We start from the raw sequence: 16,134 nt of genomic DNA on the forward strand, positions 1-16,134 counted from the left end.
TCAAGAGAGGGGATTTGGGGACATGGGGACAGAAAGCCCTTCCCAGGATGCCTCTCCCAGCTTGGCCCGACATCCCTTCCCGCTAATCCGTAGGTGGAGCTGTTCTGTCATCTTTTTCTGCTTATGTTGCTAAGAAGTAACCCAGAAATAGCTTTTCAGGGAGGAAAAAAAGTGCCCAAAGTGCCTCCCTCAGCAGCTTTTGCCAAAGGTGAAATGCTCCGAGCATCCTTTGAAGAACAAAAAGCTGGAGGGCATCACCCAGGGGCTACTTAGGGCGCTTGCACTGCATCTTCCTCCATCCCCACCACACAGCACAAAAGAAAGGGCCAAAATCTCTCTCCCTTCTCACCACTGCCCCATTCCCCTGTTGATGGACACCTTTTCTCTCCTATGCCCTCTCCAGGTCGGAAACAATGCAGCAGAGCCCCACCAGTGTTTGGGACCCAGCGCCACCCCGGCCCCGGGGACCCGCTGCCCCTCTCACCGCCCCAGTGCCCATCAGTGGAGGACCATGCCCATGACGGAGGGACAGCAGCTCGCAGCAAGACGGGAAAACGGGGACTTTTAGCCTTTCCCTGTCCCTTGGTATCATGACTGGAGAGACCCAGCATGTTTACACCATCGGCGACATTGAGGCCGGCCCCAAAGACCCCGACAAGGACTTTGGCTTTGAAGGCTGTGGGGAGAAGGATGGGAGGGCGCTAGGTGGGGAGGGCACATCCCCTTTTCCCACCCCTAAGGACAAGGAGCCCCACAGCCAGCGGGAAGCCGTGATCCGGCCGCAGCAAGCCGGGAAGATCGACTTCAAGTCGCTCCACCGCAACCCCAAGTTTGGCAATGACGGCGCATGGGGAGAGGACAAGGGCAGCCCCCAGTCCCCCCCAGGGAAGGGGCGATCCCGGGAGCGCAGCCGGCGCTCGGGGAAGGGTGATCGGGGCCACCATCAGCTCTACCGGCTCAGCATCGCCGGTACCCGGCCGAACCCCACCATTGGTATCGCTTACCCCCAGCAGAAGGTGACCCCCCCAAAGGAGCCAGAGGCAAATCATGGCCCTGTGGCCGGCAGCTACCGCTTCCACGTGCCCAGCATCCCCCAGCGCGAGGCTGAGATCCAGCAAGAAGAGCTCAGCTTTGGACGCTGTTTCTCCGATGCCAGCACCGGCCGTACCTCCACCAACTATACCTCACAGACCGCTCCCTCCCATGGCCCCAAAGGGCAGCCCCCTGCTGCCAGCATCCCCCTCAAGAGCCCCGGCACCAATGGGCAGCTACATTACCTAGAGTTTCAGGCGAACAGGGCTGACTCCTGGCCATCCCTGGAGAAGAGCTTCGCCGGTGCTAGCTATGGGATCTCGGTGCAGAAGCCCAGCTCTTTCCCCGACGGCAGCAAAGCCGGTGCCCAAGCCCTGGGGACTTTGCCGTGCCAATACCCCTTCCAGCTGCTGCATGATGCGGGGAAGGAGCCGTACCGCAGCGATGTGGGGAGCCAGGAGTACCTGGATGTGGGGCTCGCCACCAGCCAACTGCCTCATGGTGCCTTTGCCTTCCACTCCTCCTCCAGAGAGTGGCAAGAGGAGGTGCTGAGCGGTGGTTCCTATGAGAACGTGTCCCCCGAGAGCAGGCTGTATGGTTTGCCTACACCACCAACACCATTCCTGCACCCGCCACCACCGCCAGCCCCTCACCATGGCCCATTGCCATGCTGCAAGGGCAGGAGTGAGCATCCCACCGACTCCAATGGTGCTCTCTCGTCATCTGGTGCTATCGACCAAAACCCAAGCACTTTCCAAGAAAACCAAGCTGTTTTTCCGTCTAGTTTACACTCGCCTAGTATGCCAAAGCCAGTCGGTAAAAGGCAAGCCTCAGCGAAAGACAGTGTCCCCAGCCCGCGGGTGCTGGTCCAGAGCAGCCCTCTGAGAAGGAATATGCCACCAAACCCTCTCTCCCAAGTGCACTTTCAGAGCAAAACCTATTGCAGTTCCCCCGCAGGCAGCGCCAGCACAGGATCCGTGCCTTTCGAGACAAGCATTCCCACTACGGCACCCACACACCCCAGGCTTGTGCAAGCTTGGGAAGGTGCCACTAAGGCGTTTTCTCCCATGGACCAGAACTCAGCACCTTATTCAAACCCTGTTGGAAACCAGTTCTCATTCGAGTGCCAGTCTGGCCCCGAGCAGAGGCAGCACAGGCAGAAAAATGCCAGGATGCCTTGGCAGCAAATACACCTCACTTCTGCAGTGCCTGGTCAAAACAGGCTAGAGCTGTCGAGACAGATCACCAGCCAGAAGCTCCCCTTCCCTGTGGGCACGTCAGAGTGGCAGGGGAATGGGAAAGCCCAGAAAGGGCCCCTTATAAATAACTCTCCAGGGTATCACAGCAAAAAGCTCTTGTCGGGAGAGAGCCTTGGGGTCCAGAGGGGAGACCCCAACTCAACAGGCACTTTTGCTTTTGAGAGTGGGAAGGAGCCAGGGTCTCCTGCCTGTGACTCGAGAAGCAAAGCCCTCTTCTACAGCATGAGTCAAGCAGGTCCTCCTCCATCAAGGAGTTCATCGGGCTCAGCGCTAGTCCTACCACCCTCAGCCTTGGTGGCTGCCTCCCCTTGCGAGTCCCCTCTGCCATCCCCTGTCCCCAACCCTACCTGTGGCAGCACATGCTCATCGCTCTCACCTATGTCCAGCAGCCCGCTCAATCCCAGCTTTGAAGACAGCCAGATGTCTGGAGCACTCACCCCTTCTCCCTTCTTCCAGCACCCCTGCCATCCCAAGGACGGCAACAAAACCTTCCAGCCCTCTGATGTCCTCAGCTCCAGCTCACTTCATTACCACCCTCAAGACTCCGTCAAGTCGTTCCACTTCCCTCCAGATGCCCTCAAAGACAACAGCCTCCTGAAATGCGCACCAGCGAGCCCGTTCCATAAACCCAGCATGGAGGTGGCCAAGGGATGCTCGGATGGGCTTGACGGGGAGCAGCCTCCTCCGCCGTACTCCTCCCATCACTTGCTGGCCAGTTCACTCAGCAGTGCCAGTCTGGACCAGCTGGACGTGCTCCTGACCTGCAAGCAGTGCGACCAGAACTACAGCAACCTCTCCTCCTTCCTGCAGCACCGCCAGTTCTGCACCTCCCATCCCAATCCACAGGGAGAGGGCAAGGATGCTTCCCTGGCAGCTGAGGGACGGAAAGCACTCCTTCCAGAGCCCCCCAAGCCCCCCAGCCTGGGGCTCTCCCCGGAAACCCAGGCACATTTGTTGGCATTAAACAAGAGCGATGACTTCTTGCTAGATGGGGATAGCAAAAGCGAGGGCAAGGAAGATGCTCTGAAGGGTGGCCTTTTCAATGGCCTTGCCAACAGCTCCTTGCCGCTCACTGCCTCAGACCTGGACATTGATGATGCCAAGCTGGACAGCCTGATCACTGAAGCCCTCAATGGCCTGGGCTACCAGTCAGATAACCCAGAAATTGACAGCAGCTTCATAGATGTGTTTGCTGATGAGGAGCTGACGGGCATGAAGACAGCTGGCAGCGGGTTGTCCCACAAGGCAAAGGAAGCTCTGGCCTCAGAGAGTAAATCAAAGCAGGCAGCAGTGGAGGAGAAGGCAGGGGACCAGCCCAAGTCTGTCTATTTTTATGAAGATGGTGGGGATCAGTCAAAGAGAGCAGCAGGAAAGCAGCACCTTCACAAGGGGAGGGCAGCGCAGAGGGTGGCAGCCCAGGAGCCAGATCCTGGGGCAGCAGGAGCAGAGAGGACGGTGAGGCTGCGGGCAGGCAGGAAGAACAGCATCCCACCAGCCACCACCTCCTCCAAGTCCACTTCCAGCCAGAAGCATCCCAGGAAGCTCAGCCAGGAGCCTTCAACAAAGAGCGAGGTGGGGCCAGGCACTGGCACCAAGAGCTCCAAGCCACCCCGGTTCTCCATGAAGGACCTGAAGAAGCGGAAGCCCCGAAGTGGGACGTGGAGCAAGGAGCTCATTCACAAGATAGTGCAGCAGAAGAACAAGCTCCACAAGCTGCAGGTGAAGAGCAGCAAGCAGGCGCAGTGCCCCCAGGTCACCGAGAGGCTGACACCAGCCACCAAAGAGGGCAGGTTTCGGGAGTATGACTATGTCTCCGACTCAGATGATGATGGGGCAGAGTGCAGCAAGCTCCGGGGGAGGAAGAAGCATGGCACGGGTTTCACTGGGAAAACCAAATACAGCTTTACCAAGAAACGTCCTGGAAGAGGGGAGAGGGTCAAAGAGAAAGACCCCACCTGGAGCTACAGCCGGAAAAAGGACAGTCAGAAAAGGGAGGCACAGGAGCACAGCGGGGTCCCAAGTCAGGAGGATGCTGAGGAAGAGGATTGTGCCACCAGAGGCCCAAGACAGAGCAGCCAGTCGTCTACTGGCAGCAACCACAGTGGTAGCGTGCCCAGTGAGATGGGAACCAGCCCATCCCACGCTGATGGGGCTGGCTCAGGCAGCGAGAAGGGAGGCACAGAGAGGAGAAGGAGCTTGGGCAGCCCGGCATGCACGCCGAGGACTCCGCTCAGCCCTCCCAGGGACAGGAGCCCGAAGAAGAGCAAGAAAAGCAAAGAGGACTTTCCCAGGGGGAGCAGGCGGTTTGGTTCAGCCAAACCTTTGCCATCGGGCTCCAGGACGTGTCCCAGTGCTGAACCAGCCGTTGTTGCAATGGACTGTGCAAAGGAGAAGCCGTTAGCACAGCCCCAGGAAAGGCCCAGCACGGCCACCTCAGGCAAAAGCCCCGTTGGACTCTGCAATAAGGAGGGGGCAGAAGAAGCCAAAGAAGCAGCAAAGCCCATGGGTAAGGCAAGAGAACCCACCCTGGAGGCTCAGGACTCACCTGAGCTGGCCATGGTCAACCAGAGCCATCAGTTTGGCCCTTTCACGAGTGATGGATTGAAGTACCATGCAGAAGAGCTAGTTGCTCCATCCCACAGTGGTAACGAAGCTAGTCCTAGCAACGCGAGCGCTGCCTACTCAGAAATGAGCATCAAATACTTGAAGGCACACGGGCTCAGTGAAGGTCAGAAGGACTATTCTGCACCAGTTGCCACATACGGGATGGATGCAGTGGGGATATTGCTCACTGCCAAGGTGCCCAATCCATACGTCAGCAGTGACAACACATTTTTTGATCCCAAAGGCCTTCCTGGGCACTATGATGGCAACCTCTTCTCAAAGCCCCCAGCCCTGGGTTCCTCGCACATGGAAGACATGTACCTATGCAGAGATGACATCAACACCAGCTCCTTAGAGCAGAAGCATGCCAGCATCTCCCCTTACACCGCAGAAACATCACAGGGCAAGGTCTCCTCCCCTCTCAGCTTCGATTCCTCTTCAATATTTGGAGAGCTTCCTGTCGCTGAGTTCGATCCACCACTGTATGAAGGTGTTTCTGCAAGCAAGGATGGTTTTGTGACTGCATTTACCTGTCCTGGCAATCCCCCCAGCAAGCCGCTGCCATTCGATCAACCGTATCCACCGTTCATGCCAGAGAAAGACTGGTCCCTCATGGAGGAGGTGGCTCCGATGCTGCCTGAAGACATGACTCAGTTCCACAACCTTTCAGTGGAGAAGCCACTAGCCAAGAAGTTCCCTGAGGAAGGACCTGTCCCCACCGGCCAGCTCTCTCTGCCGCTGCCGGACAGGATAACGGATTATAACGTGACTTTTATGAACAACATGTCAGACGATGAGCTGGAGATCAAGCGGTTAGTCACAGAGCTGGAGAGTCAATTGCAAACCAGTAAGATGGACCATGAGGCACCCATTGCCCTCCAGAAGCATGAGCATCACGTTGCTGCCCACCTGCGGGTACCGGCAGCTGAGCGGTTCCCACTGCCGGATGAGCAAGGGGCAGGCCATGAGAAAGGACTGTTTTTGGCACATGAACTGGGCAGACCAAGCCTCTGTGTTGGGGAGAGGCTGGGAGGTGAGAAGCCGGCTGTCACAAGTGCCCATGGGGACTATGAGAGACCAAGGGAGCCCTGGCCCTGCCCGGTAGAGCTGGGGTCTCTGGAGGCAGGGATGTGCGTGCCAGCCCCGCTCACCATGGACCATTTCTGCTCCAAAGACAGTGGTCAGCAGCTCCAGTTAACTGCAGCTGCCAAGGAAAGTGACCCTGGAAAGATGGAAGATGTATCTTCCTCCAAAGGTCTACCTGGTTCACACACGCCAGACCAAAGAGAGGCTCCCATCTACACAGACCCTGTGACTAAAAGCCCTCCTGTTGCCACCAACCCCATGTTCCCCAAGACCCTGGAGGCAGTAGAAGCAACCAAAGATCCCTTGCCATCCCTTCCATGCCAGCGTGCTGCCAAGAGCTTCCCTGTGCCAGGCAAAGCAAATGAAAGCTTCACCGATGCTGCAGAGCTGGGGAAGTTTGATGCCCATCTTCCAAACCACAAACCTGGATTTGGCTTTCAGCAGGTTCCTGCCCCAGCCTCAGATCCCACCCTTTCACCTCACATCAAAGAGGTCCCGGATACCGAAGAAAGACCCTTAAGCAGGCCAGAGTCAGCCAAAATGGCACAGAATGCCATGGACTTCAAAGGGGATGGTGGTGGGCCTGTGCTGGTGGAAGAAAGAGAGGAGAGAAAGAGCCCCACCAGCTGTCAGGGCCCTGGACCCAGAGGCAAAGCCAGCAGGCAGAAAGTGCTGCTGTTAGATATGCTGAGTGTGCCCAAGGAGAGTGACTGTGACTCCCAGAAGGCATCCCAGGAGACGGCTGCCAACCCTCTGCAGCAGCTCCAGCTCTTTGTTGCTCGAACAGTGAAGAGCAATGAAGAGGAGCTGTTGATGCCGTGCTTCCCCATGCTGCTTGCTCCCAGCAACCCCTCTACCACCACCCGCATCCAGCCAGAGCAGAAGGAGAACAGTGGTGCTATGGAAGGGGAAAATCAGGCATCCTGTCCTGCCCAAGGGGAAGGGAATGTCCCCATTGAAGGCAACATGGAAAATATTGCTACCCTAGCAAAGGAGGCTGTGACTTTTCCTGGTGGGTGCGAGCCAGAGTCATTCAGTTCAATGGGTTCTTTCCATGCAAAACAATCTACGTTTGCAAGGCCAGAGCTGCAAAATAATGTAACAGAGCTGCAGCACTTAGCAAATGAACACGCAGAGCCGGGTGACATTAATATCCGTGCAGATGGTGTTTCCCGAGAGCATAATGACCTCTCGCCACTCAAAAACACAGCAGTGACCTTACTGCTAGGGCAAGTAAAGAAAGGTGATCAGCTCATGGAAGAACAGGAGCAAGATAAAAACAAAGCAACCTTGGCATTTAAAGAACATGAGCAATCTCATTTAAACTGTAGCTTGCTTGAGAAAAACACACTGGGCAGTGCAGCAGCAGAGAGGATGGAAAGGAACCAGGTAGCGCAGGGGACACAGCCTCCCACTCCCACAGATCCCACCAGCCCCCTGGGTCCCTCCAAGGGTGATCTCCACCAGGATCACTGCTTGGTGCCAGAGACAAAAACCAGCACAGTCGGTGCAAAGGTTCCTAGAGAAGGAAGTGGCAAGAAGCCACTCAGTGGCTGTCATTACACAAGAGAATCCCTAGCCAGCCTGCCCTTGCCGACCAATTGTTCTGACCCCAAAGGCTTGCAGAGTGGTGGGGCTGAGGAAGGAGAGGTCCCCATTTTTAACCTTCAGCCTTCAGATGAGGGGAAATATGGCCCATCCCTCCTTAACACATCGAGTTCACTTGTCATGATGAGGTGCCCTCCCGAGGCAAACAGCCATCACATCCATCACCCCACTGAGAGCCCAGCAGAGCAAGGGATATGGAAAAGAGGACCCACCTTTTCTCCCTCACTGCACCGCTGTGGGACCATGCCAATAGAGGTGGTTGAGGACAGTCGCCATCCTCTCTCCGATGGCATTTCGGGTAACTATAGATCACCTGAAAGAGAAGGCATGGCAAGACCTGCATCTCTGCTGCACTCTGATGGTCTGGGGGGGTCTACCTTGGAGATGGATGGTGCCCAGAAAGACTGCTCTCCACCTTTCAACCAAAAGGGTGTTGGGAAAGAGGCACCCGAAAGTTCTCATTTTAAAGAAAACCAAGCATGCACCATCACAGATACAGTCATTAACTCCATTCCTCCAAAAAGCCAAGATGATCCAACCCATCCCACAATAGATCTTCTGCTGCTCAGAGAAAGAGAGATAAACCTGAATCAAGAGAACAAGCTTGGAAGCTGCTCTGATGATGGAAATAAGCATCAAAGTGAACCAGAGGCTTTGTCCAATGGTTTTGCTCAGCAAGGGCCAGCAGCTGTCAGCAGAGATCTTACAAGGACTGGAGATCTTGGTCCTGCTGAATTAAATGGCCATGAGCTTTCAGCAGAGATGAGACTTGGTCTTTCCAAAACCACAGAGAGTGGAAGGAAGAGTTTAGAAGGGGAGAAACCAAAAAGCGACGGGGCTGGAGAGGCTGAGAGCTGTGTGTTGAACAGTATGGGCCAAGGAGAGGGCAATACACCTAACAGTACTCCAAATCCTCCCCAGAATGAACTTCACAAAGAAAAGAAGCCAAATGGGGTCCCGGTGACCTGTGACATCTGTTCGGCTACTTTCCGGTCCAAGCCCGGTCTGACCAGGCACAAAGCTGTCAAGCACCAGGTGAGGAATGGTGGTGTGCCACAGCCCAGCAAGACTGCCAGGCCCACTTTGGTTCCTCCAGACAACACAACGAAAGCAGCCCAAAAGGTGCCCCGGAGGAGCCTGAAGTCTTCAATCAAAGACAAAGCTGATGGCGCACAGATGCCAACCGACGACGCTGAACAGACCCCCAAGAAAATATGTCCAGACCTGGAGAAAGAGCCCAGCTCGCAGATGCAAGAAGTGGTGAGCAGAGTGCTCAGCGACCTCAGCGTGATCTCCTTTGAGATGTCCCAGGAGCTGCACCGCACACGTGTTCTGCAGAGGGAGATGAAGGCAAAGGGATCGCACTCGGAGACAACAGGAGCCGGCGAGGCAGAGGCTGGGAAGCTGGACTCAGGACGGCAAGCCAGGAAGGGAGAGAAGGGCAGAAGGAGCCAAAGCAAAGATCCTGGGGACACGAATGGCAATTCTGAAAAGAAGCTGAACAGGAAAGTGAGACGAAGGAAAGCAAAGGTGTTTCCCAGCAGAAATGAGCCCGATGGTCCATGTGAGATGGAGAAGAGTGCAAGTCCTCCTGCTGCTATCCTCAGCTCCAGTCTGCCCAGGATCATGGAGGACTTGCATGAGCCAGGTGGTTGCATCACCACAGAGGGGCAAAATAGGTCCAGCTCAACCCAGCATTCCCAAAAAGCTAACCAGTCCCCTTGTGCAGCTGAGCTTCCAGAGGACCTGGGCAACAGGATGGTGTCTTCAAAGGAGATGACCAGCAAGGATTCAGTAACAGGCATGGTAACCTGTCCTGGAGAGGTGGAAGATCCAAATGGAGTGGAAGACACGCAGGCTTGCAAGAAATGGGTTAGCAGGTTTGTGAAGCAAGTGGTAAAGGGATTGGGTAAAGTCGGCAATGAGCAGCTTTGTGGTGCTGATGGCACAGAGGAGATGGGTGCTGAGACGGGAGACAGTGCTGTAGTAGGCAGCAGCACTGGGAATCAGAGTGGTGTCCTGCAGGGTCCCCCAGCTCCTGCTGAAGAGGGTTTGCTGCTGGAGACCTGTGATTCAGAAACAATTCCTGTGCAAGGCGCCCTGCAGACCATGCCACAGACCAGCCCTTCTCCTGCAGAGCCAAAGCAATGGGCGAAGGCAGACGTGGCACCGGGCAGCGAGCATTGCATGGACAGCGCGGCCGTCTCGGACCTCCAGAGCCTGTTTGATGATGACTCCACGTTCTCCCAACTGTTCCCCCGGGATGACCAGTTTGTTCGGAGGAAGTGCACACGCGTGTATGGGAAGCGCAGCAAGAAACCCAAGCCCACGGCAGAGGTAAACCTCCAGACACCAGGTGCAGTTGACCTCTTCTCCATGCGACTGCCTTCTGACCTCAGCGAAACCAGCTCTTTCTGTGTCACCAGGGAGGACACTTGTGATTATGAAACCATCTCTGTTGATGATGCTTTAATGCTGAACATGTGTCACAGCAGCAAGGCGAAGAGCGGAGATGCTGCTCCCAGTGGATCTAACAGCATTGGGCCAAGGCTGGACCATGAGAAGGTGGACCAAAGGAAGGAGGACATTGACCTGGAAGACAACATGCTAACCTTCTTGTGCCAAAACAGCCAAGACAACGTCCCCAGCTTGAACATCTGGGGAAGTCTGGAGAAAGAGGGAGAAAGCCTTTCTGCCGAGGACATGTTTGAGCCTCTGATGGACCTTGAGGATGAGCACTCACTCAGAGAAGTGAGCTCCGAGCCCCCTGACCTGGCTGAGGAGCCTTGCGATGACAAGGCTAACGAAGGCTCAGACTCTCCTGAATTTCATACCATTGACATTGAGATGCTGAACGCAAAGCTAAAAATGAGAGACATGTGCTTCTATGGCTCTTGTGAAGATCTTCCCGGCCCTGGGGAGGACAATGACGTGAGTTTCAAGCCAAAGCCAGGCCAGCCCAGCAAGCACAAAAGTAAGCAAGAAGATGGGAAACTGGGGAAGAACCGAAGTGAGATGACCATCAAGACCAAAGACAAGCAGTACAAATGCAAAGTCTGCTTCCAGTGGTTCCTGACACTGGGGGAGCTGGACTTCCACAAGCTCTCCCACAACCCTTCCCCTCCACCTACCTGCTATATGTGCGTCCAGCGCAAATTCAGCTCCCGGGAGCAGCTGAGGGACCACCTGAAGGAGAAGCATGCCAAGAACAAAGCGGGTCTGTGGGCTTGCGGGATGTGCCTGAAGGAGATCTCCGACGTGTGGATGTACAACGAGCATCTCCGGGAGCACGCCACCCAGTTCGCTCGCAAGGGGCAAGCACAGAAGTCTGTGATGGGCCTGCCAGCCTGCTTCGGTGAGGACAACGCTGCTGTGACCCACTTCCTCAACACCATCATGTATCGGAAGCCCAGCAGGTCCTCCCGGCACGCAGACCCCAGCAGCAAGCATGCAGTTAGCAGGGAGAGCAAGAGCCCCAAAGAGCTGCCCCTCGAGCAAGAGGCCAAGGCAATGAAAGACCCCTTGGAAACCAGTGCCAAGGTGAAGCCACCTGCACCCAGCTCCTCTAAAGCATCTGCTAGTCCGTCTCCAGAGCACATGGCAAAAAGTGAAGGCACCCCTAAATCTGTCCCCATGCACCCAGACTGCAAAGATCCTTCCCGGGACTGTCATCACTGTGGCAAACAGTTCCCCAAGCCCTTCAAGCTCCAGCGGCACTTGGTCGTGCACAGCTTACAGAAGATTTACTTGTGCCATAAGTGTCCGATGTTCTACCAGGAGACCAAAGAGCTTCGAAACCACCTCAGCCAGGAGCATGGCATAGTGGAGGAGCAGGAGATCAAGCACACCACCCTGTACGCCTGTGAGCTCTGCGCAGACGTCATGCACGTTATCAAGAAGTCCTTCATCTGCAGCATGTGCAACTACACCTTTTCCAAGAAAGAGCAGTATGACCGGCACATGGAGAAGCACTTGGCAGGAAGCAACAAGACTTTCAAATTCCGAGGGGTTATGAGGCCGGGCATTGCCTCCAGGGAGAGGAGGGAGAAGGTGAAAGAGGACGGCTCCCTGCGGGAAGGCATGCCACCGAGCAAGAAGAGGAAGGTTTCTCATCGTGGAAGCTCACTCCCATCCACCTCGCCGGTCCACCTCGACCACACCAGTGACATCCAGCTGGTAGAGGCTGCAAGCTCCAGCCTGCAGGCTCCCACTGACTCCTTCCCTACATCACCCAGTGACCCAGGAGCACCCCAACCCTCTATGAAAGCAGAAGACCTGGTGAGTGACTTCTCTGACCTCCTGGAAGAGATGGAGAAATCCCAGTTTGACACGCTGCCTCCATCACACTGCCTGTCTCCATCTTTGTCTCAGGCTGTGGCGAGCAGCCCAGAGCTTGGGCATATCACTGCCCTGTCAATTGAGGAGCTGGAGAAAGGAGCGTTTGATGGGAAACCCCTTCCCTTCTTGGACTCACCTGAGTTTACCATTGATCTTGCTGGGCTGGCTTGCAACCAGGCCACAGACCAAAAGCTCTCTCCTTCACCTCTGAGTGAGAAATGTGACTATACCAAAACACATAAAAGAACCAGTGTGGGCAACAAAGATGAATGCATAGTGGATGTCCTGGAAAATCCCAATGAAGCCACAGATGCTGTGGATGGGATTCCATTTCTTCAGCTTGATGAGAAAGCCTCAGAGATTCCTTCCCCACAGGCAGAGTCTCAACCAGCCAAGGAGACCCACAGATGGGGCAACTCCAGTGCCAGTGATGGCTGGGAAGGTCCATCTAAGGCCACCTCTCCAGAAGCTGCCCACCACTCCTTGCCCATGAAGGACAAGACGGCATCACCCACCCTGGACAGGGCTGCCAAAGATTCAGTCCTGCAGAAGGAGACCACGAGTAGCCAGCACGGCAGCAAGGATGCTGCTGGCATGGGCAGCCCTGGCAGCAGCACCGAGGAGGGTCAGCAACCCATCTCGGGGAAGGAGAAAACCATGCTTGAGGCTAAGGACAGTAGCACTAATGCCAAGGACCAAGGTGGAAACTCAAGCAAATCCACCAGCCACCAGACCAGGGGTGAGGCCGCCAGCAATGCCGTGAAACACAGCCACACGGAGCCAAGCAAAGCCGCTGGCAAGCTCCATGCCAAGAGGAGGAAAGAGCACAAGTCCCTGAGCCACCGGAGCAGCTCTGGCTCCCGGGAGAACATGGAAGGGGATGGGAAAAAGAAAAAGACCCGGACCCCATGCCCAGGGAGGAGCGAGAGCACCACTGAGCTCAAACGCACCGGATGGAGTAACGCTGAAGCTTCTGCCCTCTCCCCTGGGAGGAGGGAGACGCACTGCAATAAGCTGGTACCTAAGCCCAAAACGGGCACCCAGCTGAAGAAGATGGTCTTGGACACTTATAACCAGAAGAAGGGGATGCTCCGGCACGCCAATGGGGATATGAAACGCAGGAAGGCCATTCTGGGCAAGAGCCTTCACCAAGTGTTGGCTAAGGGGCCGGAGCCATCCCCTCGTGGTTCCTTGCCCCGGGGTGCCAAGCCTGCCAGCTCAGCCAGCTACCGCACTGCCGAGTCCCAGAACAACCTGCTAAGCCAACTCTTTGGGCAAAAATTAACTAGCTTTAAAATTCCTTTAAGAAGAGATACTTCAGAATAATTTATGGAAGTGACTTATGGTGATCCCTCAGCTGCTTTCATGGCGTTTGCAAGGGAAAAAATTATCAAAGCATTAAATTCGTTTGTGTAGCATGATTTCTCTGTCTAGCTTAAATGAACTTGCACTGCAGCCTCTGTGAAATAGTTTGCTTTGTGTCTACTAATCTACTTTAATTCACCTGATTTATCATGCAAATGCTAGAACTTTGATGTTGCTGATGATTTTCATGAACTGAAATTGTAATCGCTTTGGGCAGACTGAATCGTCGAGAGCAATTGCTTTATTGCAGAAGTGCTGAGGTTATAAGGATACTTGCAAATCTCAGACCCTTTTGAGTCTGTGTCTGTGTTATCTTTGTACAAAGTACTTGAAGAGATGAACTTCATTCCGTAGACGTCTTATTCATAAGGTGCAGTACACTGTAGAAAGCAAATTATTATTTTTTTTTTTCTTGAAGATTTTGCACAAATAATCCCATACAATTCATTTAATTGGGAGCTGGCCTAAGAGATGATACAATTAAAAAATTAAATTAGGAATCGAGTGTCCTACATTTTGACAGCCATCCCTATGAATTTGTTTCTACATCGTCAAGAGGATAGCGAGGCAGCTCTGGGGCTGTCGGAGCCCTTTAGAGGACGCTGCCACTCTTTTGACCACTGTAGACGATGTAACCGGAGGAGAGCAAACTGCACCTTGACACTTGTGACAAACTCTGATTTTTTTAGGGGTTTTTTTGGTGTGTATGTGTGTGTGTGTGTGTGTGTGTGTGTTTTCTTTATGGGGGTTAATTTTTTTTGTGCAACGACAAAACTGTGCCAATTTACCGCACCGAACCGGTACTGTCCGAGTGCCCTCAACAGTATCACTTCTAAAACTATCTTACTGTATTGAGTTAGTGGCTATATAGGTATCCGCTTTTTACTATGCAGTTACTGGTGCTATTCTTCTTTTGTAATGTGAATACAGACTTCCTTGATTGAAAAAGAAAAGGGAACCGTTAGGAAGTAGCAGTTACCTGTAAAAGAAAACGAAGCAGGAAAAGAAATAAATAGCTTAAAAACATCCAACTTTAATGGGGGGGGGGGGAAGAATCCTGTATGCTGGTACTCCGCAGTGTCGATGAGGTTACGTCATGTTGAATGAGCACGTTATACAACCGAACTTTTGAATCCGGAAAGAAATCTCAGGTGCAAACGAGGACATGGAGGATAATTAAAAATACTATTGAAATACTCCCAAGTCAAGGAGGTGAAGTAATGCACTGATGTGATATGAACAGTCAGAGTACTTTGCGTCTGTCCTGCAATGATTTTTTTGTTTTGTTTTGTTTTAGATTTAAAAGAAAAAAAAAAAAAAGAAAAAAAAAGAGGCTTTATTCTGTTAATATGTATCTTTACAATTCTTTGTATTGTATAAAAATATTGTAGGTAATTTACCTTGGGTGCAATGTGTTCTGTCAAAAGTTTTTATTTTGATATTTTTGTCAGAGAAGCAGAGAGAGAGCAGGAAAACGCCGTTTTATGATGTTGTATGTGTGCTTTTAAAGTGCCTCTTTAATATTGTTAAATAAAGTATGAGATGAAAATATGGGGTGGTACTGTAAAATCATACATGATTAATCTTTTCAAATATATTCCAATATTTTCACAGAAATTCCCTGTCTGAGTGATGTTTGCGGGATGTTTCTCCCTGGTTGCGTCCCACACCCTGCAGTCCCTTCCTCCTGCACACATCTCCAACCAAATAATGATGTTTCTAATTGACACTTGGATGCTCTGCACAACTTCATGGTGTCGTGGGTACAGGGGGATGTTGGTGCTGCTGCCATCACCTTGCAATCCTTTGCAAAGCAGTGGAGCTTCTCAATGATGGAGATGTTTGTGCATCTCCTCTTCCCCACTGCATCTTGCCTAGGTCCTACTCATGGCATGAGTGTCTTGTCCTGAGGGGAGAAGAAAACAAGCCCAATGTGATTGTGATGTCCCAGTCTGGTCACCACTAACTGCTGATGGTAATGGCTCAGTTTGGTCATCACCAGTTGGCAATGGTAATGGCCCAGTTTAATAATCATCAATTGGTGATGGTGATAGCAATGGCTCAGTTTGGTCACTACCAGTTGTTGATGGTGAAGGCCCATTTTGGTCATCACCAGTTGCTGGTAGTGGTGACCCAGTTTGGTCATCATCAGCTGGTGACTGTCATAGCAACAGCCCACTTTGGTCATCACCAGATAGTAATGGTGATGGCCCAGTCTGACCATCACCAACTGGTGATGGTGACCAGCCCGGTTTGGTTACCCCAAATTTGTCCTCAAGCTGACCTTTCCCAGCATAGCACTGAGGTCTGAAGGTAGGATGCTGACACAAAGCCAGGCATATTATATTCTTTAATTACTGTTGCAATCATAACATTGAAACGCTGTCAATGAGAGATAGCTCGTAACTGCGGGCTAGAATCCTTGCCACTTGGGGCTTGTAACTAAAACTGCAGGATTAATTTGATTAATTGATAGAATTATTTTCCAAACTACTCTTTTGTTTATGGAGGCTTAAAATGCTTTCCGCCTGCACCCTCCTGGTGTGTTGCAGAGTGGAGATAAAGTGCCTGAAAATAATTAGTATGGCTTAATTTAGGGAAAAAAATAACCTCAAAAGAATTTTGCAGAAAATTTAAGGCAGCACATTTTACTTTGTTTTGGCAGGAAATGTTATGGAGCTGGAAATGGGACTTTTATGTTTTCCCTCTACTATATTTCACCAGGGCAGCAAACCCATGAGGCAGAGGAGTATTTCATGTTACTGTAGCTCTCCCGCACCTCCAAATCCGTAACGTGGGCAACTGGAAATGAAGTCCCCTGGGAGCCACAGGTTTGCTGCAG

General features: G+C 53.0%; 1 protein-coding gene across 1 annotated transcript; it reads left to right on the forward strand.

Annotated features, from left to right (window-relative positions):
* The first annotated feature begins 407 nt into the window (after positions 1–407).
* ZNF469 (zinc finger protein 469) lies at positions 408–14,909 on the forward strand. Its single transcript, XM_057423518.1, has one exon. The coding sequence runs from the start codon at positions 591–593 to the stop codon at positions 13,251–13,253; it is 12,663 nt and encodes a 4,220-aa protein (XP_057279501.1). The 5' UTR covers positions 408–590; the 3' UTR covers positions 13,254–14,909.
* Positions 14,910–16,134: the final 1,225 nt, after the last annotated feature.

This window comes from Pezoporus wallicus, unplaced genomic scaffold (genome assembly GCF_028554395.1).
Source record: "Pezoporus wallicus isolate ANWC-B61680 ecotype Strahan unplaced genomic scaffold, APGP_CSIRO_Pwel_v1 contig_10160, whole genome shotgun sequence".
Classification (NCBI taxonomy): domain Eukaryota; kingdom Metazoa; phylum Chordata; class Aves; order Psittaciformes; family Psittacidae; genus Pezoporus; species Pezoporus wallicus.

Coding starts and splice junctions, on each gene's coding strand:
- ZNF469 (XM_057423518.1), top strand. CDS start 591: ATGACTGGAGAGACCCAGCATGTTTACACCATCGGCGACATTGAGGCC.